This window comes from Mobula hypostoma, chromosome 15 (assembly GCF_963921235.1).
Source record: "Mobula hypostoma chromosome 15, sMobHyp1.1, whole genome shotgun sequence".
NCBI lineage: Eukaryota > Metazoa > Chordata > Chondrichthyes > Myliobatiformes > Myliobatidae > Mobula > Mobula hypostoma.
Window position 1 is genome coordinate 50,287,436 of NC_086111.1, and position 27,215 is coordinate 50,314,650.

General features: G+C 40.8%; 1 protein-coding gene across 9 annotated transcripts in view; it reads left to right on the forward strand.

The window, feature by feature from the left end:
- cfap20dc (CFAP20 domain containing) overlaps positions 1-27,215 on the forward strand; it is a 488,877-nt gene that overhangs the window by 267,201 nt on the left and 194,461 nt on the right. For 8 of the 9 annotated variants that reach the window (XR_010020441.1, XM_063067989.1, XM_063067990.1 and 5 more), the window contains 2 exons: positions 2,576-2,712; positions 21,249-21,435. Coding sequence is in view for 7 of the 9 variants with exons in the window: in XM_063067989.1 (XP_062924059.1) it covers positions 2,576-2,712; positions 21,249-21,435 (324 nt within the window). In the remaining 2 variants the exon portion in view is untranslated. The remainder of the gene's footprint in view (positions 1-2,575; positions 2,713-21,248; positions 21,436-27,215) is intronic. The other variant, XR_010020442.1, reaches the window with a different exon arrangement.

The following is a 27,215-nucleotide window of genomic DNA, read 5'->3' on the forward strand; positions in this document are numbered from 1 at the left end:
ATTAGTAAATATTAAAAATTTAGTTTATAAATCGTAAATAGAAAATAGAAAAATGGAAAGTAAGGTAGTGCAAAAAAACTGAGAGGCAGGTCCGGATATTTGAAGGGTACGGCTCAGATCTGGGTCAGGATCCGTTCAGCAGTCTTATCACAGTTGGAAAGAAGCTGTTCCCAAATTTGGCCATATGAGTCTTTAAGCTCCTGAACCTTCTCCTGGAGGGAAGAGGGACAAAAAGTGTGTTGGCTGGGTAGGTGGTGTCCTTGATTATCCTGGCAGCACTGCTCCGACAGCATGCGGTGTAAAGTGAGTCCACGGACGCAAGATTGGTTTGTGTGATGTGCTGCGCCATGTTCACAATCTTCTGCAGCTTCTTTCGGCTTTGGACAGAACAACTTCCATACCAGGTTGTGATGCACCCTGGAAGAATGCTTTCTACGGTGCATCTATAAAAATTAGTGAGGGTTTTAGGGGACAGGCCAAATTTCTTTAGTTTTCTCAGGAAGTAATGGTGCTGATGGGCCTTCTTGGCAGTGAATTCTGCTTGGTTGGACCAAGTCAGGTCATTTGTGATATTGACCCCGAGGAACTTTTGACCTGTTCCACTTGCGCACCACCGATGTAAATTGGGTCGTGTGGTCCACTACTCCTTCTGAAGTCAACAACCAATTCTTTCGTCTTGCTGATGTTGAGGGATAGGTTATTGTCTTCGCACCATACCACCAGGTTCTTAATTTCCTCTCTGTACTCAAACTCACCATTACCCGAGATACGGCCTACAATTGTTGTGTCATCAGCAAACTTATATATTGAGTTTGATGGAAACTTGGCTACACAATCATAGGTGTACAGTGAGTACAGCAGGGGGCTGAGTACACAGCCTTGTGGGGCACCGGTGCACAGAGTGACTGTAGAGGAGAGCTTGTCCCCTATTTTTACAGCCTGGGTCCTGTCTGTGAGGAAGTTGAAGATCCAGCTGCAGATCTGAGTGCTAATGCCCAGTTTCCGGAGCTTAGCAATCAGTTTATTTGGAATGGTGGTATTAAAGACAGAGCTGTAGTCAATGAAAATGTTATATGTAATACTGTGCTTTATACCCTGGTTTGAATAAATTATGTCTTGTTTCTATATACATTATATGGTTATATACATTATATACATGTATATCATTCAAAGACAATAAACTTGGCTTCTTAACTTGACTCAGGAAGAAACTGTTTTTCAGTTTTGCTGTCTTGGCTAAGATGGCAGGTATGGGATGGGTCTTTAATGATGTTACGAACACACCATAGGTATCGAGGGCTGTAGACTGTCTCCAGGTTTTCCCTCTTAATTGTCCTCCTTTACAGATCTATCCAGGTAACCCTGCTCCTTCTTTAATAAATCTATGTCTGAATATCAGATGTCAGGTCATCAACTCTGAGCTGAAGATCCTCAAGTTAATATGCTTGGTGGACATATAGTCACAATTTCAACTCCCACATGCTTCTACAGTATATCATACCAGTCTCAAAATATTTTAATCATCCACATCTCACTCTGCATAGGCTCTACACCTCTGCAATTGATAGTCTTAGGCCATGATTTGTGCTCAAAGGCAGCAGTACTGAGTCACCTACTTAATTTAGTGAGTTCTAGCTGGTACCCAATTAGCTGGGAAAGTAATGTTTTATGTAAATATGTTAAGCAAAGAGTTTTTGAATATTAAATTAAAACTCCCTTTAGTCACCAAAGTCTGCCACTCTGCTACTGCACACAGGGTTTATGCTGTGCCAGAAATATTTTTCGGTGTTCATTTGGAATGGCTTTAAAAAAATACAAAGGTATTGGTAGGGTAAGATAGACTATTTCAAAGCTTCACTGATTATTGGATTGTTCAGATAAAAGATTAGCTTTAATTGTCACATGTACATCAAAACATGCAATGAAATATGTTTGTGTCAAATCAAATCAGCGAGGATTGTGTTGGTCAGCCTGCATGTGTTACCACTTTCAGGTACATTATCATGCTTTTCAAACAGTTCCATTATTTTGAAGAAATAAAGTAAGGTTCATGGGTTTGAAGTTGTCTCTTTTTTAATCACTATTTTTAAAACGCTTGTTTCATTAAGCTATTTCATTGTTCTTTGAACTACCACTATTTCTGAAATATTTCCCAGAAAACTTCTGAATAAGCTCTGACTCTTTGAGTCAAGTTTACAAAACCCTTGAGATTTATTTGTTCTGAGCTTTATTAGTCTGCTTAATATTTCTACTTTGATTATATCAAAATAATTAATTTGACTTACTGTCTCTGTCTCAGGAGGGCATATTGCTCATGCCTTCACTTACCTTTACTTGACAGAAGTAATTTTTTAGACATTGCCTTTGCACAGTCTTTGATTTGATCTCTTATTCTTCCTGATTTTGGAAACTATTTATATTTAATTCTGCCATTTGTAACAATGGCATAAATTTAAATTGTCTTGTTGCTTTTGCTTTCCATTTTTAATTATTTTGCTGAACATTTAAATGGTAGCTTGTAAGAGGAGGGAGAATATTCATAACTTCTGAGGAACATTCTTCTGTTTTAATTCAGACCAGCATTCCAGTCGTGGAACAGTCAGCGCACGTAGTGTTAGGAACCAAGATATATCACACATTGCATTTGGATCAAAAGTGCTTGGACCACCTCCAGCTATCAGCAAACGAGTTGGCACAACAGCATCTAAAGATGTAAGTAAATTTAAAGTAATCAGTGATAATCTGCTCAAATTATCATGACATGAGTGAATTTTTAGAACAGTATTGCCAATATGGGGACGCACTCTCAAAGAGATTCACCGCTCCTGGTCTTGGCTAGTACTGTACTAAGGAATGCGCTTTCTAATATGTCAGCTTTCAGAGGAGATGCAAAATTGTATGTTGCCTTAGTGAGTGTAAGCAATCTCAGGACTCTGTTTGTATCAATATCCACATCAGACTGCTGTTTATTGATTGCAGCGCAGTATTCAACACCATCATGCCCTCTGTACTAATCAACAAGTTCTAAAATCTGGGCCTTTGTACCTCCCTCTGCAGCTGGATCCTTGACTTCCTCACAGTCAGTGTGGATAAGAAATAACATCTCCAATTCACTGACAATCAACACTAGTGCATCTCAAGGATGCATGCTTACCCCACTGCTCACCCCTCTCTACATCCATGATTGTGTGGCTAGACACAGTTCAAACACCATCTATAAACTTGTCAATGACACAAATATTGCAGGCAGAATTTCAGATGGTGACAAGGAGGCATACAGGAGTGAGATAGATCTGCTGGTTGAGTGGTGTCACAACAACAACCTTGCACTCATTGTTAGTAAGAACAAGGAATTGACTGAGGACTTCAGGAAGGGGAAGATGAGGGTATACACACCAGTCCTCATCGAGAGATCAGCAATAGAAAGGGTGAACTGTTTCAAGTTCCTTGTGTCAAAATCTCTGAAGGTCTACCTAGGGCTGAACATCTAATGCAGTTATGAAGATGGTATGACAGTGGCTGTTTCATTAGGAGTTTGAGGAAACTTGGTATGTCACCAAAGATTCTTACAAATTTCTACATGGAGAGCATTTTAACTGGTTGTATTACCATCTGGTATGGAGAGGCCACTATACAGGATCCAGAAAAAGCTGCAGAAAGTTGCATACTCAGTCAGCTCCATCATGGGCTCTATCCTGTCCAACATCATGGATACCTTCAAAGGGTGTTGCCTCGAAAAAGCAGCATCCTTCATTAAGGATCTCCATCACCCTCTTCTCATTGCTGCCATCAAGGAGGAGGTACAGGAGCCTGAAGACACATGCTCAATATTTTAGGAACAGCCTCTTCCCCTCTGCCATCAAATTTCTGAATGGACAAAGAAATCATGTACACCATCTCTTTTTTTTTTATTTTTCACTCTCTTTTTGCACTGCTTATTTAATTTGTATATATATATTTCTTATTGTAATTTACAGTTTTTTATTATTTGGAATTGCAATATACTGCTGGTGCAGAACAACATGACGTGTGCTATTGATATTAAACCTGTTTCTGACTCTGTTTGGGAAAGAGAAGGATTGTTTTGCCAGTCTATTAGTCATTTTATTTTGACAACTAACATGACAAAAACAAATTATCTGGCAACTTATCTAATTTCTGATTCTGATGCTAGCAAATTGCATACTTCAAAAACTTAATTAACCTTGGAGAAATTCTAGGAATATGAAGGCAGATTAATGCAGTGCATGACAACGTTTTTCTTTGTTTAAAATTTCAAAGTTTCATAGTTGAGTTTATTGTCATATGCAGCAGTACATATATGGACAGTGTTACGTACCCCGTAACTGGGTTGCCAAACCAGCAGAAATGGATCACTCAGTTGGAGTCTGGATTACTGGAACTAAGAAAGATTTATTAAAGAAACAAACAACACAGTAATCGAAAGGATAATAAATGCAACAGTTCAGCATTGATAAACACACATGTGCACAGAATTAAGATAACAGGATCAATCAAGCTCTATCGTTGTCTAGGGGTAAATGACCAATTTCAAAGTGACACAAAGTCCAGTTCAATTTAGTTCAGTTCGCAGTAATCATTGCCATGGCGATGGACAACGTGGGGGGGAGGGAGAGAGAGAACGAGAACGACTGATCATTCAAAAACGGCTTCCACTCACAGACCTGTGATATTGCTCACAAGCAGCTTTCGGGCGAGTCCTTTGTGATGTCACCTGGGGTCACCGACTGTGACCCCTCCTCCAGATGCGGTCGATCCTCTGCAGTGAACACGGCACCCAAGCAAGGGCTGACACACACCGGGTTCCCGCTGATCGTACCTTTCCACCCTGTGCGTCTAAGGCTGATCCCGCGATCAGCCGTCCAAGAGCTTCCCACCGACTTGTGAGAGGCGCACCGCTTCCAGGGTCTTGTTACCTTGGGGTGTCGTGTGTACCCTGCCTTAGCGAACCTGTCCCTTTTTATCCCCCTGCTGGGGTATTGCCTGTCCATCACTTCAAACAGTTCAGGGTTCAAAGGGGGAGCCGCTCTAGACAGCTCTCTCTCCCGTCCCTTCATTACACATCTCCAGATCGCCTGTCCATCACTTCAAACAGTTCAGGGTTCAAAGGGGGAGCCGATCTTGACAATACCCAGACTGATGGCTCCTTCATTAACACCTCCAAATGCTGCTTCATTGTGTGCCTTATCTCTCCCTCCCCTGAGGACAGGTGGCAGACCACTGCTGATGCCACTGGTGCAAGCCCAGGCCAGCAAACATCTTAATTTATGTGTATTCTCATCACAACAGGTAAAATGATAAACTTATTTACAGCAGCATCACAGTCACCACTAGTCTACAATGGGGGATCGGCAGTCGAGAGAGTTAGCAGCTTTAACATGACCCATCCTGAGCTCAACATATAGATGCAATCACAAGCAAAGCACACCAACATCTTTACTTTCTTAAGATATTAAGGAGGTTTGGTTTATCATTGAACACCCTGTCAAACTTCCACAAATTTAATTCATCATTTTTATGATGAAAATCCCACCTTACCAGACTTGCATCCACTGTCTACAATATTTTAATAAAAATGTTAAAAAGATCAAGCAGCATGATTGGAGAGAGAAGGCAAGTCATTGTATCAGGTCAAGCAACTAGATCTTTTCAGTTGCAGAGATTGGGTGCAGACTAAAGATGAGAAGCCAATAATTGTTTTAAAAACTGGGAATTAGAATTGGAATTGGTTTATTATTGTCACATGTACTGAGATACAGTGAAAAACCTGTGTTGCATACTGTTCATACAGATCAATTTATTGCACAGTACATTGAGGTTGAACAACGTAAAGCAATAACAGAATGCAGAATGAATCTTAACAGCTACAGAGAATGTGCAGTGCATGTAGAGAATAAGAAGAAAGATCATAACGAGTTAAATTGTGAGGTCAAGAATCCATCTTTTCATATTCAGGAACCATTTAATAGTCATGTAACAGTGGGATAGAAGCTGTCTTTGACCCTGGTAGCATTTGCTTTCAGGCTTTTGTATCTTCTGCCCGATGGAAGATGGAGAAGCAAGACTGTCCGTGGTGAGAGGGGTCTTTGATTATGTTAGCTGCCTTATTGAGGCAGTGTGAAATATAGAGAAAGTCTTTGGAGAGAAGTCTGGTTTCCACGATGTGCTGAGCTATGTACACAATTCTCTGTAGTTTCTTGTGGTCATATGCCAAACCGTTATGTATCCGGATAGAATGCTTTCTATTGGGCATTGTTAAAATCTGGTAAAGGTTGACAAGGACTTGCAAGATTTCTTTAGACTCTTGAGGAAGCAGAGGCATTGCTGAGCGTTTCTGGCTGTGACATCAAGGTGACTGGACCAGGACAGACTACTGGTCATCTTCACTCCTAGGAATTAATCTTCTCAAGCTCAGCACCGTTGATATAAACAAGTTGAAACATTTAAGTCATTCATTAGTCAACTGCTTTACAATTTCTGCATCAGGAGAACAAGGGATGATGCCATTTTTTCTATGCATTGGAAATACAAATACCCTGGAATGGAAAAGCCTACAGAAAATGGTAGATGTAGCCCAATCCATCACAGTCAAAGCCCTCCCCACCTTAAGTACATGTACATGTGTGCTGCCACAAGCATTCATCATCGAAGGTCCCCACCATTCAGGCCATTCCCTCTTCTCACTACTGCCATCAGACTGGAGGTATAGAAGCCTTAAGTCTTACACCACAAGGTTCAGGGATAATTATTACACTACAACCATCAAGTTCCTGAGCCAGTATGGATAACTTCATTCACCACAACTCTGAACTGATTCTACAACCCACAGACTCACTTTCAAGGATTCTTTACAGCTTATGTTCTCAGTATTATTTTTATTTGTGCAGATTGTCTTTTTTTCACATTGGTTGTTTGCCTCTGTTTTGTTTATGCATAGATTTTTGTAAAATTCTATTGTATTTCTTACCTGTAAGAATATGCATCTCAGATTTCTGTATGGTAAGATATTCATACTTCAATAATTAATTTTCTTTGAACTTTGGTGCTATTGGAACACTGATTGGGAAATTACACCATGTTACTCTGCATTTGCCCATTATGGAATCTTCAGGGTCCTACAATGACAGCAAATTTATTTCTTGCTTTTAAATTGGGCAGACAACAGCACACGATTCCACCATTTACTATTAAAGATAAAAGATTTAAGTAATCTTATTGTGGATGACAATGGCCTCCACAGGAGCAAATTAGTTTTTTTTTCACTTTCAGGTTATTTCCCCAAGTAAAAATAAGAGGCAATATATAAGATATGGTAGCATAGTTGCATTGGAAACACTAAAAAGTTAACTTTCAGGGAAAACATCAAAGTCAGGCTCATGAGGTGATCCTGATCTGCTGTTATTTCCAAACAGACACTTCTGTACTGAGTACCTGCTGTGTTTTATTTATTAGCAACGTTAAGTTACAAATGTATCGTACAAAATCTGATTAAGTCTTAACATTCCATTAATTTCATTTCCGGTCATAAAACAATTTTTATTTCCATCACTTTTTAATCTTAATTAGATCATATGAAGTATTCAGCTCCTAAGCCAATGTACTGCAAGAAACCATCCAATAAATAGAGAAATAGGACACTACAGCATAGAAACAGGCCCTTTGGCCCATCTAGTCCATGTAGAACTATTAATCTGCCTAGTCCCATCAATCTACACCCAGTCCATAGCTGTCTATACCCCTCCCTTCAATGTACCTATCCAAATTTCTCTTAAATCAAGCCCAAGTCCACCACTTCCTCCGGCAGTTTGTTCCACACTGTTCTCTAAGTGTTCCCCATCCTCTAAGTGAAGAAGTTCACCATCAGATTCCATTTAAACAGTTTACTTTTCACCCTTAACCTGTTCCAGTTTCTATTCTAGTCTCACCCAACCTCAGTGAAAAGAGCTTGCTTGCATTTAGCTTATCTATACCCCACATAATTTTGTATCCCTTTATCAAATCACCCTCTTTCCCCACATTGTATGGAATAAAGTCCTAACCTATTCAACCCATCCCAATAATTTGGGCCCTCAAGTCCTGGCAATATCCTTGTAAATTTTCTTTGCACTTTTTTGATCTTATTAGTATCTTTATTGTAGGTAGGTGTCCAGAACTGCACACAATACTCCAAATTAGGCCTCACCAACATCATACACAATTTCAGCATAACATCCCACTTCTGTACTCAGTACTTTGATTTATGAAGGCTGATGTGCCTTCGTAACCTCTTATGACTCTCACTACCTGTGGCGCCACTCTCAAGGAATTATGAACCTGTATTCCCGATTCCCTCTGTTCTATCACGCTACTCAGTACCCTGCTGCTCACCGTGTAAGTCCTACTCTGGTTTGTTCTCCCAAAGCGTAACACCACACATTTGTTTACATTAACTCCAATCTGCCATTTTTCAACCCAATTTCCTAGCTGGTCCAGATCCTGCTGTAAGCTCTGATAGTCTTCCTTGCTGTCCACTACACCTCCATTTTTGGTGTCATCCGCAAATTTGCTGATCATGTTAACCACATTATAGATATGAAACAACAGTGAATCCAGTGCCAATCCCTGCGACGTGCCACTTGTCACAGGCCTCAGTCAGAGAGGCAACCAGCTACTACCATACTCTGGCTTCTCCCATGAATCTAATCCAATTTACTTCCTCATCCTGACTACCAAGCAAATGAACCTTCTTGACCAACCTCCCATGTGGCACTTTGTCTAAGGCCTTGCTGAAGTCCATATAGACAATATCCACTGCATTACCTTCATCAACTTCTCTGGTAACTTCTTCAAAAAACTATAAGGTTGGTTAGACATGACCTAACATGCATAAAGTCATGTTGCCTATCCCTAATCATTCCCTGTCTATCCAAAAACTCGTATATCCATTCCCTTAGAATACCTTCCAATAACTTATCCACTACCAAAGTCAGGCTCACCAGCCTATAATCTCCTGGCTTATTCTTACAGCCTTTCTTAAACAATGGAACAACATTAGTTATCCTCCAATCTTCTGGTACCTCAACCATTCCTAAGGAAGATATAATTGTATCTGCTAGGGCCCCTGCAATTTCTGCACCAGCCTCACACAAGGTCCAGTGGAACATTTTGTCATACCTGGGGATTTATCCACCCTAGTTTGCCTCAAGACAGTAAGCATCTGTATGCGGTCCATGATTTCATTGTGCTTTGCCTCACTTCTATAGACTCTGTCATTCTCCTGAGTAAATACAATGCAAAGTATCCATTTAAGATCTCTCCTATCTCTTTCAACATCATGCATAGATGACTGCTCTGATTTCCAAGAGGACCAATTTTGTCCTTTATAATCCTTTTGTTCTTAATATGAAGTATCTGTAGAAATCCTTGAGATTCTTCTTGAATTTTTCTGCTAGAACAAGCTCATTCCTTTTTTTCAGGCATTCTGATTTCCTTCTTGGGTGTTCTCTTGCATATCTTATAATCTTCAAGTACATCATTGCCCTTCCTACCCATATCTGCCGTGTACCTCCTCCTCCTTCTTAACCAGAGCCTCAATATCACTTGAAAACCAAGTTTCCCTAAACCCGTTATCCTTGCTTTTTATTGTGAAAGGAACATTCAAACTTCATAGTCTCAATATTTAACTTTTGAAGGCCTCCCATTTGCCAGGTACACCTTTGTCAGAAAACAACCTGTCCCAATTCACACTTGCCAGATCCTTTCTGATCTCAACAAAATTGGCCTTTCTCCAATTTAGAATGTCAACTTGAAGACCAGACCCATCCTTCTCCAAAATTATATTGAAACTAATGGCATTATGATCACTAGGTGCAAAGTGTTCCCCTACACAAACTTCTGTCACCTACCCTGTTGAATTTCCTAATAGGAGATCTAGTATCACACTGGCTCCAATTGGGACCTCCGTGTATTGATTAAGGAAATGTCCCTGAACATATTTGAAAAAAGTCTTTCCCATCCTGTCCTTTTACAGTTTGGGAGTCCCAATCAATATGTTGAGAGTTAAACTTACCTACTGTCACAATCTTAGGTTTCTTGCAACAATCTGCAATCTCTCTACAAATTTGGTCCCTTAAATCCCACTGACTATTAGGTGATCTATATTCAATGTTATAGACTCAGTATATGCAATAGTATAAATCCATTTGACTGGTCTACACATCTAGGGATGATGCTGTTAATCATATTATCATGGTCTTTCTTATTCCTCAGTTCCAACCATGTGGCCTCAGTAGATGAGTTCCCCTTCAGTTCAGGTGTAAACCATACTACCTTTCCTGGAAGAGAGCCCAATGATCTAAAAATTTGAAGCCCTTCCTTCTGCACCATCACCTTAGCATATGTTAAAATGTATTATCTTCTTATTTCTGGCCTAATGAGCACATGATGCAGGTAGCAACCTTGGGATCACCACCCTGAAGGTCCCATCCTTTAATGTAGCATCTCGTCATAGTCATACTTTATTGATCCCGGGGGAAATCTAATTCCCTGAATTTACTTTGCAGGAACTTGTCACCCTTCCTACCCATGTCATTAGTATTGACTTGTACCACTTCCTCTGGCCGCACATCCTCCCACTTAAGAAGGCTTTTGATCTTGGCACCTGGGAAGCAAGATACCATCCAGGCATCTCATTATGGTCCGTAGAACCTCCTGTCTGTTCCCCTAACCATTGAATTCCCTGTCACTGGAGCTCTCCCCTTCTCCCCTCTGTTCTTCTGAGCAACAGAGCCAGTCTCAGTGCCAGACACCTGACCACTGTGTCTTTCCTCTACTATGGCATCTCTCCCAATAGTATCTAAAGTAGTATACCTGTTGTTTAGTGGAATGGCCATTAGGGGTACTGGCCCCTTCTAACTGTCACCCAGTTAACTGTGTCCTGCAGTTTGAGTGTAACTGCCTCTCTGCATGTCCTACTGATCAGCCCCTCCTGAATAATCCAGAGTTCATTCAGCTTCAGCTCCAATTCCTTAACACGGTCTGTAAGAAGCTGCAGCTGGGTGTACTTCTTGCAGGTGTGGTCATCAGGGACATGAATTCTCCCTGCCTTCCCACATGCGATAGGGTCTTTTAAGAGACTTTTGGATAGGTACGTGGAGCTTAGAAAAATAGAGGGCTGTGGGTAAGCCTAGTAATTTCTAAGGTAGGGACATGTTCGACACAACTTTGTGGACCAAAGGGCCTGTACTGTGTTGTAGGATTTCTATGTTTCTATCCTACAAGAGGAACATTTCACCATCCTGTCTGGCATCCCATTGCTCTGAATGTGCAATAAGAAAGACAGAAAGAAAGGGAGGAAGGAACTCCCCACTCTGACAATGGGCACTCTGCTTAAACTTAATTTCTTTTTATCGGACCTTGCCAAGTAACTAATTATGCAAACCCCAACCTAATGTTCCAACTAGCTCTACTCACTTCTTTTGAAATCTCTCTCTTGTTTCACACACTCCAATGTCTTTTTAGTGATTTATGGCATGCAAAACAAATAGAATTAGAAACACAAACACGAGGAGATCTGCAGATGCTGGAAATTCAAGCAACACACACAAAATGCTGGTGGAACGTATCAGGCCAGGCAGCATCTATAGGAAGAGGTACAGTTGACATTTTGGGCTGAGACCCTTCGTCAGGACTAGAATTAGAAGGGAGCTTCAAAAACTGCTTTGAGGATCTCTTAGAACAGTTAAAGCAAGATTCATTAGTTTAAAAGATAGATAGCTAAATAGATATTATTTCCAAAGGAAATTACAGTGTCATAGTAGCATTACAAGTGCGCAGGCATACAAATATAGAAAAGAAGTAAGAAAGAATAAAAAATAAGTTATCTCAATCAGTCTAGCAGGAAGGCGTCATCACTTCCCTGGCTATAGGTTGTCTCATTGTAGAGCCTAATGGCCAAGGGAAATAATTACCTCATATAGCGCTCATTGGAGCCGCACAGTTCTCTTAGCCTGTTACTAAAAGTGTTCCACTGTTCAATCAAGATGGCGTGCAGAGGGTGAGAAACTTTGTCCAGAATTTCCGGGATTTTATGTAGGGTCCTTAGTTCTACCACAGCCTCAGTGTGTCCAGTTTGACTCCTGTAAGAGAACCAGCCTTTCTAATCAGTTTATTGAGCCGGTTGATGTCATTTGCCCCATCATACCACTGCATACAAGATTGTATTGGCGACAACAGATTGGTAGAACATGTGAAAGAGAGGCCTGCATACTCCAAAGGACGTCAGTCTCCTCAGGAAGTAGAGGTGAGTCTGGCCATTCTTGTACACAGCCTCTGTGTTGATGCTCCACTCAAGTTTATCATCCAGGTGCACCTACAGGTACTTGCAGGTCCTCACCACATCCATGTCGTTACCATCAATAGTAACAGGCTTTGTCTTCCTAAAGTCCATCACCATTTCTTTTGTCTTACTGATGTTGAGCTGCAGATGATTCAGTTTGCACCATTTGACAAAGTCCTCCACTAGGGCCCTGTATACATCCTCCTGTCCTCCCTTTATACTCCCAATTAGTGCTGAGTCATCAGAGAATTTCTGCAGATGACATTACTCAGTGTTGTATCTAAAGTCTGAAGTATACAGGGTAAATAGGAAGGGAACCAATACAGTCTTCTGTGGGTGTCCAGTGCTGCTTATAGCCACGTCTGACACACAGCTCTGAAGCTGCACGAACTGTGGTCTGCCAGTCAGATAGTCCATTCTCTACGATACAATGGAAGTGCCATCCTGTGTTGAATGGAGTTTTCTCCCCCAGCAATGAGGGCTCTATTGAAGGCACTTGAGAAGTCAAACAACATGATCCTCATAATGCTGCACTGCTTATCCAGATGGGAGTAGGCTCTGTTCAGCAGGTAGATGACAGCATCGTCAACTCCAACGTGCTTCTGGTAGGCAAACTGCAGGCGATCAAGGACCGCTCTGACTAGGGGTCGGAGATGAGCCAGGACCAGCCTCTCTAGGGTCTTCATGATGTGTGAGGTCAGACTGTCAAAGCCAAACTTCTTTTGCTGTAGGCTATTGTGAAGAATTTCTGCTAAGCACAAGCCAATCTTTTATGGTCGTTGATACACCAATAGAAAAACGTACTACCCCTTGTAAATGTGTAAGTCTATTAGAGTCATAGATAAAGTCAGAGTTGTGCAGCATGGAAGCAGGCCCTCTGGCTGAACTAGTCCATGTAAATAAAAATAACCCATACAAGCTAGTCCCAATTGCTAGTGTTTGCCCCATAATTCTCTAAACCTTTCCAATCCATGTATCTGTCCAACTGACTTTTAAAGTTGTGATTGTACCTGCTCTTTTTTTTAACCACTTTTGTACCACTTCTCCTGACAGCTCATTCCACATAGTTGGTTCAATGGTTCCATTTAATATCAGAAAATGTATACAATATATAACCTGAAATTCTTACTCCACAGACAATGTTGAAACAGAAGAAAAATCCCAAAGAACAAAAGACAGAAAAAATAGTAAGAACTCTAACGCCTCTTGCCCCTCCCACGCACAAGCAGCATCAACCCTCCCCCCCCCACTTATTCTAGCAGAAAGCATCAGCGTTCCCACCACCCACCACACAAGCAACAGCAAAGCCCCCAAAGAAGGACCATGGTACAACCACAACTAACTGTTAATTCCAACAATTCAAATTCTCTCTCTCTCACTAACAAGGGAGAGGCAAATATAATTTCTTCCACGGTGAGAGGGGAGACAATAGTTGCTGTTTTGATGTTACAATCACAGTCTGAGTCATTGTTTTTGTTTATTTTGAGTTCCCCAACTCGAGAATTGGCAGCAAACTTTCACACACCATCAAGAACGAAAGAGATGGTGATCACCCCAAGTGCAGAGGCCTCCAACATCTGTTCTTGCTGTCCCGATGTTCTGCTTCCCACGGTGCTTCAGTTGGTGACGCTGGCAAGAATTTCTGTCCACAAGGCTGAGCAAGGCCACACTCCAAAGGCGCCTGACTGGACACCCGGACAGATCAAAAATGTGGCCGATTGGTGAGCTCCAAGAATGGGAACATGATGCTGTGCAGAACCGCTGCAGATCATAGACTCCTACAGGACCCCAGCCACCTTCAAAAGGAAAATAGAGACATTAGAAGAGGAAGATACCACCCTTTGTGCAAAAAAAAATCATCCCTCAAGTTCCTCTTTAATGGTGCCCCCTCACCTACGCCCTCTAAGTCTTGATTCCCCAGCTCTAGGGAAAAAGACTGACAACATTCATAACATTCATCCTATCTATGCCCTTTGTGATTTTATATACGAGGGCTTATTGATAAGTTCATGGCCTAAGGTAGAAGGGGTCAATTTTAGAAAACCTAGCACATTTATTTTTCCTACACTTACACACTTAGTCCAGTGGTCATGGAGCATACAGATCCCTTCTTTGTAGAGGTCAGAGTCTTAGGCCTGCAGAAGTAGCCCACAGCAGGGGTGATTGATAAGTTTGTGGCCTAAGGTAGAAGGAGTGAGTTATTAGCTTCAAACTTCCTGCATTTTGACTCAAAGAGTTGAACTGCATGTGCATATAATGAGAGCTGTATAATTCATCTCCTTCTACCTTAGGCCACAAACTTATCAATTACCCCTTCTGTGGACCACCTGAAGGTCCAAGACGCTTCCATTACATGCACGTGCAGTTCAACTCTGAGTGATAATGCAGAAAGTTTGAAGTTAAAAACTCATCTCCTTCTACCCTAGGCCACGAACTTATCAATCACCCCTGCTGTGGACCACTTCTACAAAGAAGGGATCCGTATGCTCTACAACCGCTGGACTAAGTGTGTACATCTAGCAGGGGATTATGTTGAAAAATAAATGTGCTAGGTTTTCTAAAATTGACTCCTTCTACCTTAGGCCACGAACTTATCAATCACCCCTCATACCTCTATGAAATAACCTCTTATGCTCTAAGGAACACCACGCTATCTAGTCCAACCTCTCCCAATAACTCAGTCCTTCAAGTCCTGGCAGAGTCACGTGCTTTCATGTTACATAATTATAATTTTGCTGTATTTTACTGATTAAAGTGATAATACTTACAGTGTCATTGTTCTTACAGCCAATGACTCAACTGTACAACAGGATATAAATGCTGCAAACATTTTTGTTTCTGCAGAGTGCACCCATTGAGCTGAGACAGCAACAATTTAGCCTACTCGGTGACCTCACATCTTTGGAAACTTATATTGGATTTTAAATAAAAATGAAAAGTGCCACAAGCACCCAACAAGTTAGGCAGCAGCTGTGGAGAGGAAAACAGAACTAATGCTACCAGTTGATTAGCTGGGTAACTTTAATAAAATAGTCAGTTTTGTGTGAGGACATTTTTTTCTAGCCTGCTAAAACCTTTGTGGAGACTGCTGAGTGATTAGAAGTTAAGGGATTTGGCCATTGTTGAAAGGTACCTGCCTCTATGGGAGAGAATACTATATTGCAGTTCAGAGAAAGGTGACAATAAAATGCATGAGCAATATTTACATTTTTCTCTGTGCCAGTTATACCTTTTCTTACAAAGGAGATTTTTCGTGGGTATTACTATTAGGTGACTCTTTAATGCTAACATAGACTACTTTAACATTTCAAGGAACAACAACTCCAGCTGGTATATTTCACATCATTATAATCCATCTTAGAACACTGAGCTGAGAGTTATAGCTAAATTTAACTCAGTTCAGTGGACATTCTCTTTAAATTTGCTTATGAATAATGAATATTCTTGAAAGCTTTTGTTCTCTAGTTTTGTGGCATTTCTCATTCCATTTGCCTTATCATGAGCAGTTCAGCAAGGCTACTTTTAATCAACTTTTAGTGAATGCTTTCCTAACTTTTAAAACTTAAGTACACAACCTAGGCTTTGCAATTTATTTTTTTACAAAGTTCTCTTAGTCTTTGATATTTTGAATTCAGTGGCGAATTTGGGAAGCATATACAGCAATAATCAGTTGATAAACCACATTTCTGGAATTCATAGTTCAAAGTACATATATGTCACCATATATAACCCTGAGTTTGATATTTGTGGGCGTACTCAATAACTCCATAATGGAATAATAACCATATTATAATCATGAAAGGCAACGCCAACTTGGGTGTTCAACCACAGTGCAAAAGACAACAAACTGTGCAAATACAAAAAGAAAGAAATAATAATAATAAATAAATAAGCTATAAATATCAAGAGCATGAGATGAAGAGTCCTTGATGGTAACAGCAGGAAGAGAGCATGGTCTGGATTGTGAGTGTCCATGACGGATGCTGCTTTCCTGCGACAGCGTTTCATGTAGATGTGCTCAATGGTCGGATGGCTTTACCGATGATGGATTGGGCAGTATCCACTACTTTTTCTTTGATTTTCCATTCAAGGATATTCTTGACTCCATACCAGGCTGTGATGCAGCTACTCAATATGCTCTCCACTACACATCTATAGAAGTTCGTAAAAGTTTTAGATGTCATGCTGGGTTTCGCAAACTCCTAAGGAAGTAGAGGCTTTCTTCATAATTGCATCTGCCTACTGGGCCCAGGTATTCCAAAATAATAACACCGAGGAACTTAAAGTTTCTGACCCTCTCCACCTCTGATCCTCTGATGAGAACTGGCTCACGTACCTCTAGTTCCTTCTCCTGAAGTCATTGTTCAGCTCCTTGGTCTTGCTGACATTATGAAAGAGGTTGTTGTTATGGTACTACTCAGCCAGATTTTCAATCTTCCTCCTATATGCTGATTCATCATTGTTGATTTGGCCTATGACACAGGTGTCTACAGCAAACTGAAATATGGCATTGGAGCTGTGCTTAGCCACACGGTCATAGGTGTAAGACAAGTAGAGCAGGGGGCTGAGCACACAGCCTTGTGGTGCACCTGTGCTGATGGAGATCATGGATGGAGATGACTTCCAGATAGTATCACTGGAGTTGGCTGAGGGTACAGCCCTGTGGGGCATAGTATTGAGAATAATCGTGGCAGAAGGGTTGCTGCCTATCTTTATTGAATGAGGTCTTTCTATTGAGGAAGAACCTTGAAAAGGTTCTCAAATCTTGAATAAAATATCATTGATGCCCTTATCTTTGACTGTACCTTTTTTTGACAACACGTGAAACCTACACGCAGGCTTGTACTGCTGGTTTTATGTTAAGTATTATCAACATTTTCATTCTGACATCATATACTAATAAATCAGGAATGATAGGAAAAATGAATACTTGGCAAATTTAAGCAGGGATGGTCCACATACCCAAGCAAAATAACTGATTCCATACCTTCCCACAAATAACAGAATTCCCTAGGTCTAACAGCTATTCTTCAAGATCCAAGAACGATTTTTACATTTCCACTGCAACTGATACAGTTTATATATCTCAGCACAGCTTGATCTCTTTTTCTGTTATACCAATTTTCTAGCTCCTGGGCTTTTCCACAGTTTCTTTGGACTCAGCTATCCCCAAAAGATTTCCAGCTGGGTGACACTGCATTCCTGTCACTTTTAATATCATTGTAGTCTGAACATCATGTACTTTGTCTGCACTTTCCACCTTATTACCTTCACACCTCTCCCATTACTCAATTGCAGATTGTTCTTTGATGACTTTATCTGGAACATTTCACTTCAATGCTGACAGCAGCCAGATGTCAGGATTGTTACACAGTCTTTAAGTAGTTGAACTGCTTGCCCCACACCTGTAATTGCATGAGCAGAAATGTCCTCCAAATAAGGTGTGAAAATCAAAACCAATACTCTCACAATCAGACAACATTCAGGTGTGGGATGATAAGAAGCAAGTAACATTCACACAGGCATGTACCAAGCAGTGACAATATCCAGCAAATGTTTAACTCCCTGCTCTTAATATGCTGTGGCATTACTCTTCATTATCATGCTGGGGTTACCTGGACTGAAACTTAACTACACCCACCATAGAAATGCTGAGACTGCAATCACAGGTTAGAGGGTTAAGTATTCTGAAGTAAGTGACTCACCCCTTTTCTAATCTTTTTCACCAGGTACAGCGAATGCCCAACAAGACATAAAATGCTTTTTGTCATCTAGGCAAAGACACACATTTGATTAAAATTCTATCCGGCCCATAATATACCTTCACATACAGTATACTACAGCTGCCATTTCTACAAAATGCACTGATGTTACTTACAGACTATTTTGATATTTCCCAAACCTGAGGTCACCTCTCCCCCCCCACCCCACCCAAGTAGGATAAGTGCACAGCTACTGTAGATAGGAACACAGTCATCCATGAGTTCTCTATTCCAGATGAACATCATTTGGATTTGAAAATGTATCTTTTGTACTTCATTGCTGGGCCTAACTTCTGGAATTTGTGCAAATTCTTGCAACAGTTCAAATGATGACTTACACCACCTTATCAATGGGTGGTGGGCTGAAGGTATGTCTCTACCAAAGGAGGTGTAAGGTGCTCCTTCCCTCCTCTAATCTGCAGGTCACCCTTGCGCAAGGTGTAGCACCTGCTTAGCCTCCCAATCAGGGTCATATGAAGTCATGGGAGCAGGTGGTGGATGGTCATATGAGCAGCTGGTGCATTTCACAAGTCCTGGTTTTGCAACTACTGACACCAAGCAGACAGTCATAGAAGCATAGAAAACCTACAGCACAATACAGGCCCTTTGGCCTACAAAGCTGTGCTGAACATGTCATTACCTTAGAAATTACCTAGGGTTACCCATAGCTCTCTATTTTTCTAAGCTCCATGTATCTATCCAAAAGTCTCTTAAAAGACCCTATCGTATCTGCCTCCACCACCGTTGCCAGCAACCCATTCCATACACTCACCACTCTCTGTGTAAAAAAAACTTAACCCTGACATCTCCTCTGTACCTACTTCCAAGCACCTTAAAACTGTGCCCTCTCGTGTTAGCCATTTCATCCCTGGGAAAAAGCCTCTGACTATTCACACGATCAATGCCTCTCATCATCTTATACACCTCTATCAGGTCAGCTCCTTGAAGAGCATTGATAATGGCTGGGGTCAACCATCTTGTAAAGACACTGCCCAGAAGAATGCACTTATGAACCACTTAAGAAGAAAAGTTTACCAAGAATAACATGGTTATGGAGACCATTTTCACCTACGTCATAAGACACGGCACATAATGATGCTGAGAAGAACATAAGTAATAGGAGCTGATCGAGGCGATCTGGCCTGTCGAGCCTGCTCCGCCATTCATTAAGATTATGGCTGATCTGACCATGGACTCATCTCCACCTATCTGCCTTTTCCCTATAACTCTTAATCCTTGATCTCAATCTTTATTAGAAAGAACAATAAATGCTGGCTTTGGCAGCAATGGCTACATCACAGAAATGAATAAGAAAAAGCTAACAAGATTTTATGCCTCGTCCTGGCAATAGCAATATACTGAAATGTCATTTCTCAACATCAACATTGTATGTCATATTTGGATGAACTTGTGTCCACATCTGTGCTATCTCTCAGACTACTGGTTACAATCTCTGCAACTTTACCCCTCTCTGAATGTTAGTTCATTTGTATTTGAATACAGCATATAGTGTCTTTAGATTACTTTTATATTGCAGTTTAGTCGAACCTCTTTTTCCCTACACTCCATAAATTTGAGTTATTTCAAACTCAGCTGCTTGTATCTTAGCTCACACCAAATCTCATTCACACACCCTCCTTAAACCATATGCTACTACTATCCTGTGCTTACTGACCTGCTTTGTCTACCAGTTTAAGCAATATCTAATTTTAAATTCTATTTATTTACCAGTACTCTCTTGACCCATTAATCCTTTGGTTGAAGGCAGTTGCACAATGTTGCTGGATATGAGGTTCTATGATTTAGGCCCAGTGATTTTTGAAGAATAGTGGAATCACTGCAAGTGACAGTTAGGTTTTAAGGATTTCTTTTAAGGATAGACGAGGCATAGAGAAGGACAAGTACAATGGATAGAATGTTAAAGCAGGGGAGCAACAAGAGCTGGTAATGCACAATTCGCCAAAACCAGAAGAATGCAGATTACACCACTTCAGGATAGTGAATCAATATCAAATTCCAAGAGATAATGCTTGAGAAGCAACTTGGAATATTTTAAATATGTTAAATATCCTATAAAAAGAAAGGAATTGATAAAATGTTAACTCTTAATTTCAAAAATATTAAAAGGACAGGAAAAATATTAACTGTGAGAAGACCAGAGCAGAATCCAAAATTAACCGAAGGGAAGCAATGTAGGAGATACTGGAGAAAAAAAATAAACAAGATCGAATAGGGTAACACACATAAAATGCTGGAGAAATTCAGCAACTCAGAAAGTTTATTACTTTTATGGAAATATATAAATTAAATTTATTAAATTATTCCACAATTTATTAATTAATTATGGAAATTAATAAACTTTATCCTGGCCAGTGATTCCGTTGTCCATTTGTCCCTCCCCACTAGCCTCCCCCCTGGCACATAGCCCTACAAGTGACAGAAATGGTGTACCTGCCTGTTCACCTCCATACAGTCCTTGCAGATGAGGCAACGTTTCACCTTGCGAATCTTTTGGGGTCATCTGTTGTATGCGGTGTTCCCGATGTGGCCACCTCTACATTGGTGAGACCTGACATAGATTGGGTGACCACTTTTTTGAGCACCTTCACTCTATCTGCAAAAAAACAAGATTCCTAGAGGCCAACCATTTTATTCCCAATCCCCATTCCCATTCTGACGTCGGTCCATGGCCTCTTCTACCAAGATGAAGCCACCTGGCTTCACCGATCACATCCTGACTTGTCCTACTTCCCCTCCCCAATCTTTTTATTCTGGCATCTTACCAATTTCATTCCAGCACTGATAAGGGTCTTGGCCTGAAACATCGACTGTTTATTTATTTCCATAGATGCTGTCTGCCCTGCTGAGTTCCTCCAGCACTTTGTGTGTATTGCTCTGGATTTTCAGCAGCTGCAGAATCTCTTGTGTTTTTGAATAAGTAAAGATAGTTTACTGTTGTCTAGGCTGGAGATTTCTCCCCATGACTCTGCTCGCCGCATCACCTCCCTGCTTGTTTATTTATGATCCAATTTATTTTCCTCTGTGCATTACTCAACATGAGTAATATTAATTGCAATTTGTATTTATATCCTTTTAACATTTAAAGCTGATGCAACTGAGAATTTATTTAAATGTCTTTAATTTTTCAGTTACCAATCTTATTGGATAATAAAACAAGCAAACCTTCCTACCAATCATGCTGTAATAAAGAAGAAATCTCAGACAAACTGACTAGCAGGTCAGAAAGACAAGTTTCAAATCAACCAGAACCAACTAAACAAATAAACCAAGAAGATATTTGCTTTACAAATCAAAGTACAGAGACTGCTACTTCAGGTAGGGAGCAACAAAATATCTTAATCAAATTCTTTGACTGAACATGAAATAAGTGGGTATACCCATATATGCTTTTGCCTAATGATCTTATTTGTAATGTACTGCCTGTTTTTGAATTCCTTCCTCCTTTGCACTCTTTACCATAGTGATTTTTCTGCTTACAATCCCAACCTCTTCTGTAATGGAATTTAGACTAAAGAAAAAGTGTTCATTTCAGAAACTTTGATGAGAAGTTTTTCCATGAGTTCTTCCTTATTTACTTCTTACTATTCTGTTTTTGAAGGCCACAATGCCTTCTCCATAATGTTGACTTGTTCTGAGCTCTGTGGCTTATATCTAATATTGAAAATGGTCCCTTACACTTGTTACCCAATTTCTCCAATTTTGTGTCACTCTTCATCAACTGGTGGCTATGCCCCTAGCTGTTTAGGCGCTAAGCTTTGGAGTTTCCTTTCTGAAGTTCACAACCTATCAAGCTACATCTCCTTTGAGATGCTTTGTAACCATACTTAAAGTAAGTGTTCAAATTTGTTTGATAAAGTTCTTGTAAAGCCTTTTAGGATGTTTTACTACATTAATGATGCCAAGTAAATGAAGGTTGATGCTTGCTATTTTACTACCTTGTAACTGTAAAGAAACTGCACTTGAAAATGTTTATCCTGATTTTCAAATCACTTGCTCTTTTGTGCCTCTTAATTAATTTTATAATTACTTAATACAATTCACTTTTGTAACTATTATAGATATTCTATAGTTATAATTATAGCTACAATTTACAAAAGTCATGGAGAGAAACATTTTGAAAAGGTAATGGTTCACAAATCTGACATGCTGAAATAGATATGAGCTGTTTGTTGAGCTCAGGAACACAGAGAAATATCTTATGAGAAAAGGGTCATAATCAAAAGTGTACATTGTAAATCAATATTATCTTGTAAGTATCCAGCAGGATCATGAATATGTTCCAGCTGTTAAGTCAGTACATATTTCTACTGGATTCTGCTGAGCTGAGTATAGAAGTAAGAGCTTGCTCAAGTTAATAAGTGCTATAACACTAACCAAAAAGCTTCAGGCAAGATAATAGAAATTAAGAAAACATGTAAAGAGGTTCTATCTGTAAGTATTGTGAATTACATTTAAAAAGTGAAAACATAGTGCATAAGACTATAAGACCGTAAGACATAGGAGCAGAATTAGGCTATTTGTCCCATTGTGTTTGCTCTGCCATTCTATCAAGGCTGATTGATTTACCCTCTTAATCCCATTCACTTGCCTTCTCCCTGTAACCTTAATCATCTTACTAATGAAATACCTACCAATTTCTGCTTTAAGTATATTTGGTGGCCACTCTGTTAGGTACAGAAGGTACACTAAATGTATGTTCATGGTCTTCTGCTGCTTTAGTCCATCCATTTGAAGGTTCAACGTGTTGTGCGTTCAGAGATGCTCTGCTGCACGGCACTGTTGTAGTGCATGGTTATTTGTTTTACTTTCACCTTCCTAAGAGCTTAAACTAGTCAGGCCATTTTTCTGTGACCTCTCTTGTTACAAGGCGTTTTCACCCATAGAACTTCCATTCAGTGGATGTATTTTTGTTTTTCACACCATTCTCTGTAACCTCCAGAGATTGTTGTGCATGAAAATCCCATGATACGAGTAATTTCTGAGATATTAAAACCACCCTGTCTGGCACCAACAATCATTTCACAGTCAAAGTCACTTAGATCACATTGCTTTCCCATTCTAATGTGTTGTCTGAAGAATAACTGAACCTCTTGACCACGTCTGCATGTTTTTATGCATTGAGTTGCTGTTACATGATTGGCTGATTAGATATTCACATACACAAGCAGGTGTAAAGGTGTAATTAGCAGGGGTACAGATGTACCTGCCAATGACTTGGCCTCCACAGTGATTTGTTGCAATGAATTCCACAGATTCAGCACTATAAGACCATAAGATAAAGAAGCAGAATTAGGCCATTCAGCCCATCGAGTCTCTTCCACCATTCAATCATGGCTGATCCCGGATCCCACTCAACCCCATACACATGCCTTCTCGCCATATCCTTTAATGCCCTGACTGATCAGAATACTATCAACTTCCACCTTAAATATAAGTACCTCTTTTTTTTTTACCTCATAGGTACCTCAAATATTTACCCTCTTGCTGAAGAAATTTCTCCTCATTTCTGTTCTAAAGGGATGTCCTTCTATTCTGATGCTGTGCCCTCTGGTCATAGACTCTCCAACTGTTGGAAACATCCTCTCCACATCCACTCTATTTAATCCTTCCAATGTTTGATAGATTTAAAAGAAATATCCCCTTATTCGTCTGAACCCCAGCGAATATCAGCTCAGATCCATCAAATACTCCTGAAGCATTATTTCTTTCATTCTTTGAATATTTCTCGTGATTCTCTTCTGAACCCTCTCCAATGCCAGTACGTTCTTTCTTGTATGGAGTCCAAAATCGCTCACAATACTTCAAGTGCAGTCTAACCAATGCTTTATAAAGCCTCAGCATTACATCCTTGCTTTTGTGTTCTAGTTCTCTCAAAATGAACGTTAACATTGCCTTTGCCTTTCTTACCACCAACTTAACCTTTAGGGAATCCTGCATTCGGACTGCCAAATTCCTTTGCACTTCCAGTTTCTCAATGCTGTTCTTTTATTCTTTCCACCAAAGTGAATGACCATACACTTTCCTGCACTGTATTCCATCCACCAATTCTTTGCCCTAATCTGTACGTCCTTTGCAGACTTCCTGCTTCCTCAACACTACTTACCCCTTCACCTATCTTTGTATCATCCGCAAACTTTGCCACAAAGCCATCAATTCTGTCATCCAAAATATTAACATATTATGTGTAAAGTAGTGGATCCAACACCGACCCCTGCAGAACACTATTAGTCACTGGCAGCCAACCAGAAAAGGCCTCTTTGTTCCCATTCTTTTGCCTTCTGCCAGTCAGCCAAGATTGCAGCGTAGAAGCCACACATACAAAATGCTGGAGGAATTCAGCAGGCCAGGCAGCATCTATGGAAAAGAGTACAGTCAATGTTTCAGTCCTCTGAAGGGTCACAGCCTGAAATGTCAACTGTACTCATTTCCATAGATGCTGCCTGGCCTGCTGAGTTCCTCCAGCTTTTTGTGTGTTGCTTGGATTTCCAATATCTGCAGATTTTCTCTTGTTTGCAGCATTGAAGATTGTGTCTTGTTTAGGAGTCTCATGCACAGCACCTTGTCAAAGGCCTTTTGAAAATCCAAATTAACAACATCCACTGACTCTCCTTTATCCGTCTTACCTGTTATTTCATCAAAGAACTCCAATAGATTCCCCTCAAGGAAACATGTTGACTTTGGTTGAAGGAGGAACTTTCACATACTCATACAGCCCCAATAATCATGTGATTTCCGTCTCTGGAGCCAATGTGAGAGCATCCTTCAGGAAAATGAACCCACAGAAAGCATCCGACCCGGATGGGATATGTGGCCAAGTTTTAAAAATGTGTGCTGGTCAACTGGTTGAAGTATTCACTAATACCTTTAACCTCACGCTTTAGCAGTCTGAAGTACAGGTGTCCCCCTCTTTTCGAACGTTCGCTTTACAAAACCTCGCTGTTACGAAAGACCTACATTAGTTCCCTGTTTTCTCTAACAGAAGGTGTTTTTACTGTTACGAAAAAAGCAGCGCGCGATAAAAGGCAGCATGCGCCCCGAGCAGCCAAGCTCCTCCCTCGGAACTGCATTCCAGCCAGCATTGCTTAAGCACGTGCCTGTGAGCAGCCGTTAGCAAGATGAGTTCTAAGGTATCGGAAAAGCCTAAAAGAGCTCATAAGGATATTACACAGCGTAAAACTAGACATAATTAAGTGTTTCGATCGTGGTGAACGAAGTAAGGACAAAGGGAGTTTGGCTTGTGGAAGTTGACGAAGATGATGTTGAAGAGGTTTTGGCATCCCATGACCAAGAACTGATAGATGAAGAGCTGATGCAATTGGAAGAGGAAAGGATAACGATCAAAACCAGATGCAGTAGCAAACAGACCGAAAGTGAAGTCATCCAGGAACTGAACGAGAAGCAACTGCGTGAGATTTTCGCTGCAATAATTGCAGAGAAGTACGACTTTAATTTTGAAAGGGTACATAGGTTTAGGGCATATTTGCAGGATGGTTTGAGTGCTTACAAAGAACTGTATGATAGAAAAATGCGCGAGGCTAAGCGGTCAAGCATACTGTTGTTTTTCAAGCCTTCCACATCAGCCACCTCAGACAACGAACCTCGACCTTCGACATCGAGGCAGGCAGACAGAGAAGAAGATGACCTGGCTGCCCTGATGGAAACAGACGACAATGAGATGACACCCCAATGTCCCACCACCCCAACCCCCGGGCCGCGGACCGATACATTGCTGCGGAGAATGCAGCGGTAGCTGGGACGCACCCAACACATCTTTAAGAAAAAAGCTGAAACAAACAAGCTAATTAATTAGGTGCCGCTCGGCATGTAAATGTCAGCCCAGATCAGAGGTAACGCAATCAGCAATCGCCTCTGATCTGGGCTGACATTTACGTGCCAGGCAGCACCTAATTAATTAGCTTGTTTATTTCGGCTTTTTTCTTAAAGATGTGTTGGGTGTGTCCCGACTACCACTGCACCACTGCATGCTTCGCGGATCGGTATCGGTCGGCGGCCTGGAGGTTGGGGACCACTGCACCACCCCAACCTCTGACGACTCAGCCTAACACACCATCGTCAATGTGCTCCGCGCTTTCCCAATTCCGGTAAGTGATACTACACTGTACATACATTATTTCTACTTTATATAGGCTGTGTACTTTTATGTGTTATTTGGTATGATTGGGCAGCTTCATAGCTTAAAGGTTACTGGAGAGAGTGTTTTTGCCGAGAGCGCTTGCGCCGTGTTTCTGCTGAGAGCGCTTGCGTGAGATTTTCACTACGGAGGACAGTGCGGCAATGATTGTGGAAAAGTATTTCTACTTTATATAAGCTGTGTATTTATCATATCATTCCTACTTTTACTATATGTTACTGTTGCTTTAGGTTTTATGTGTTATGTGGCATGATTTGGTGGGTTATTTTTTGGGTCTGCGAATACTCACAAATTTTTCCCATGTAAATAAATGGTAATTGCTTCTTCGCTTTACGACATTCCAGCTTACGAACCATTTCATAGGAACGCTCTACCTTAGGATGGCGGGGGAAACCTGTACCTAGCTGCTTCAAGCAGGCTTCAATTATGCCAGTGCCTAAGAAGAACCTCAATGACTATCATCCAATAGCACCTACATCCACTATGATGAAGTGCTTTGAGAGGTTGGTGATGAAACAAATCAACTCCTGCTTGAGAAGCAACTTGGATTTGCTCCAATTTGCCTACCCTCAAAATAGGTCCACAGCAGATGCCATTTCTTTACACTAACCCTAGAACATCTGGACAGTGAAATGCATATGTCAGGATTCTCTTTATGGATCATAGCTCAGCATTCAGTACCACCATCCCTCAAAACTGATCAATAAACTTCAAGACCTTGGCCTCAATGGATCTTCGATTTCCACACTTGCAGACCCCAGTCATTTCAGATTGGCAACAGCATCTCCTCCACAACCTCCATCAGCGCAGATACACCACCAAGGCTGTGTGCTTAGCCGCGTATTCTATTTGTTTTATACTGATGGCTGTGAAGCTAAGCACAGCTCCAGAGCCATATTTAATTTTGCTGACAACACCGCTGTCATTGACTGAATCAAAGGTG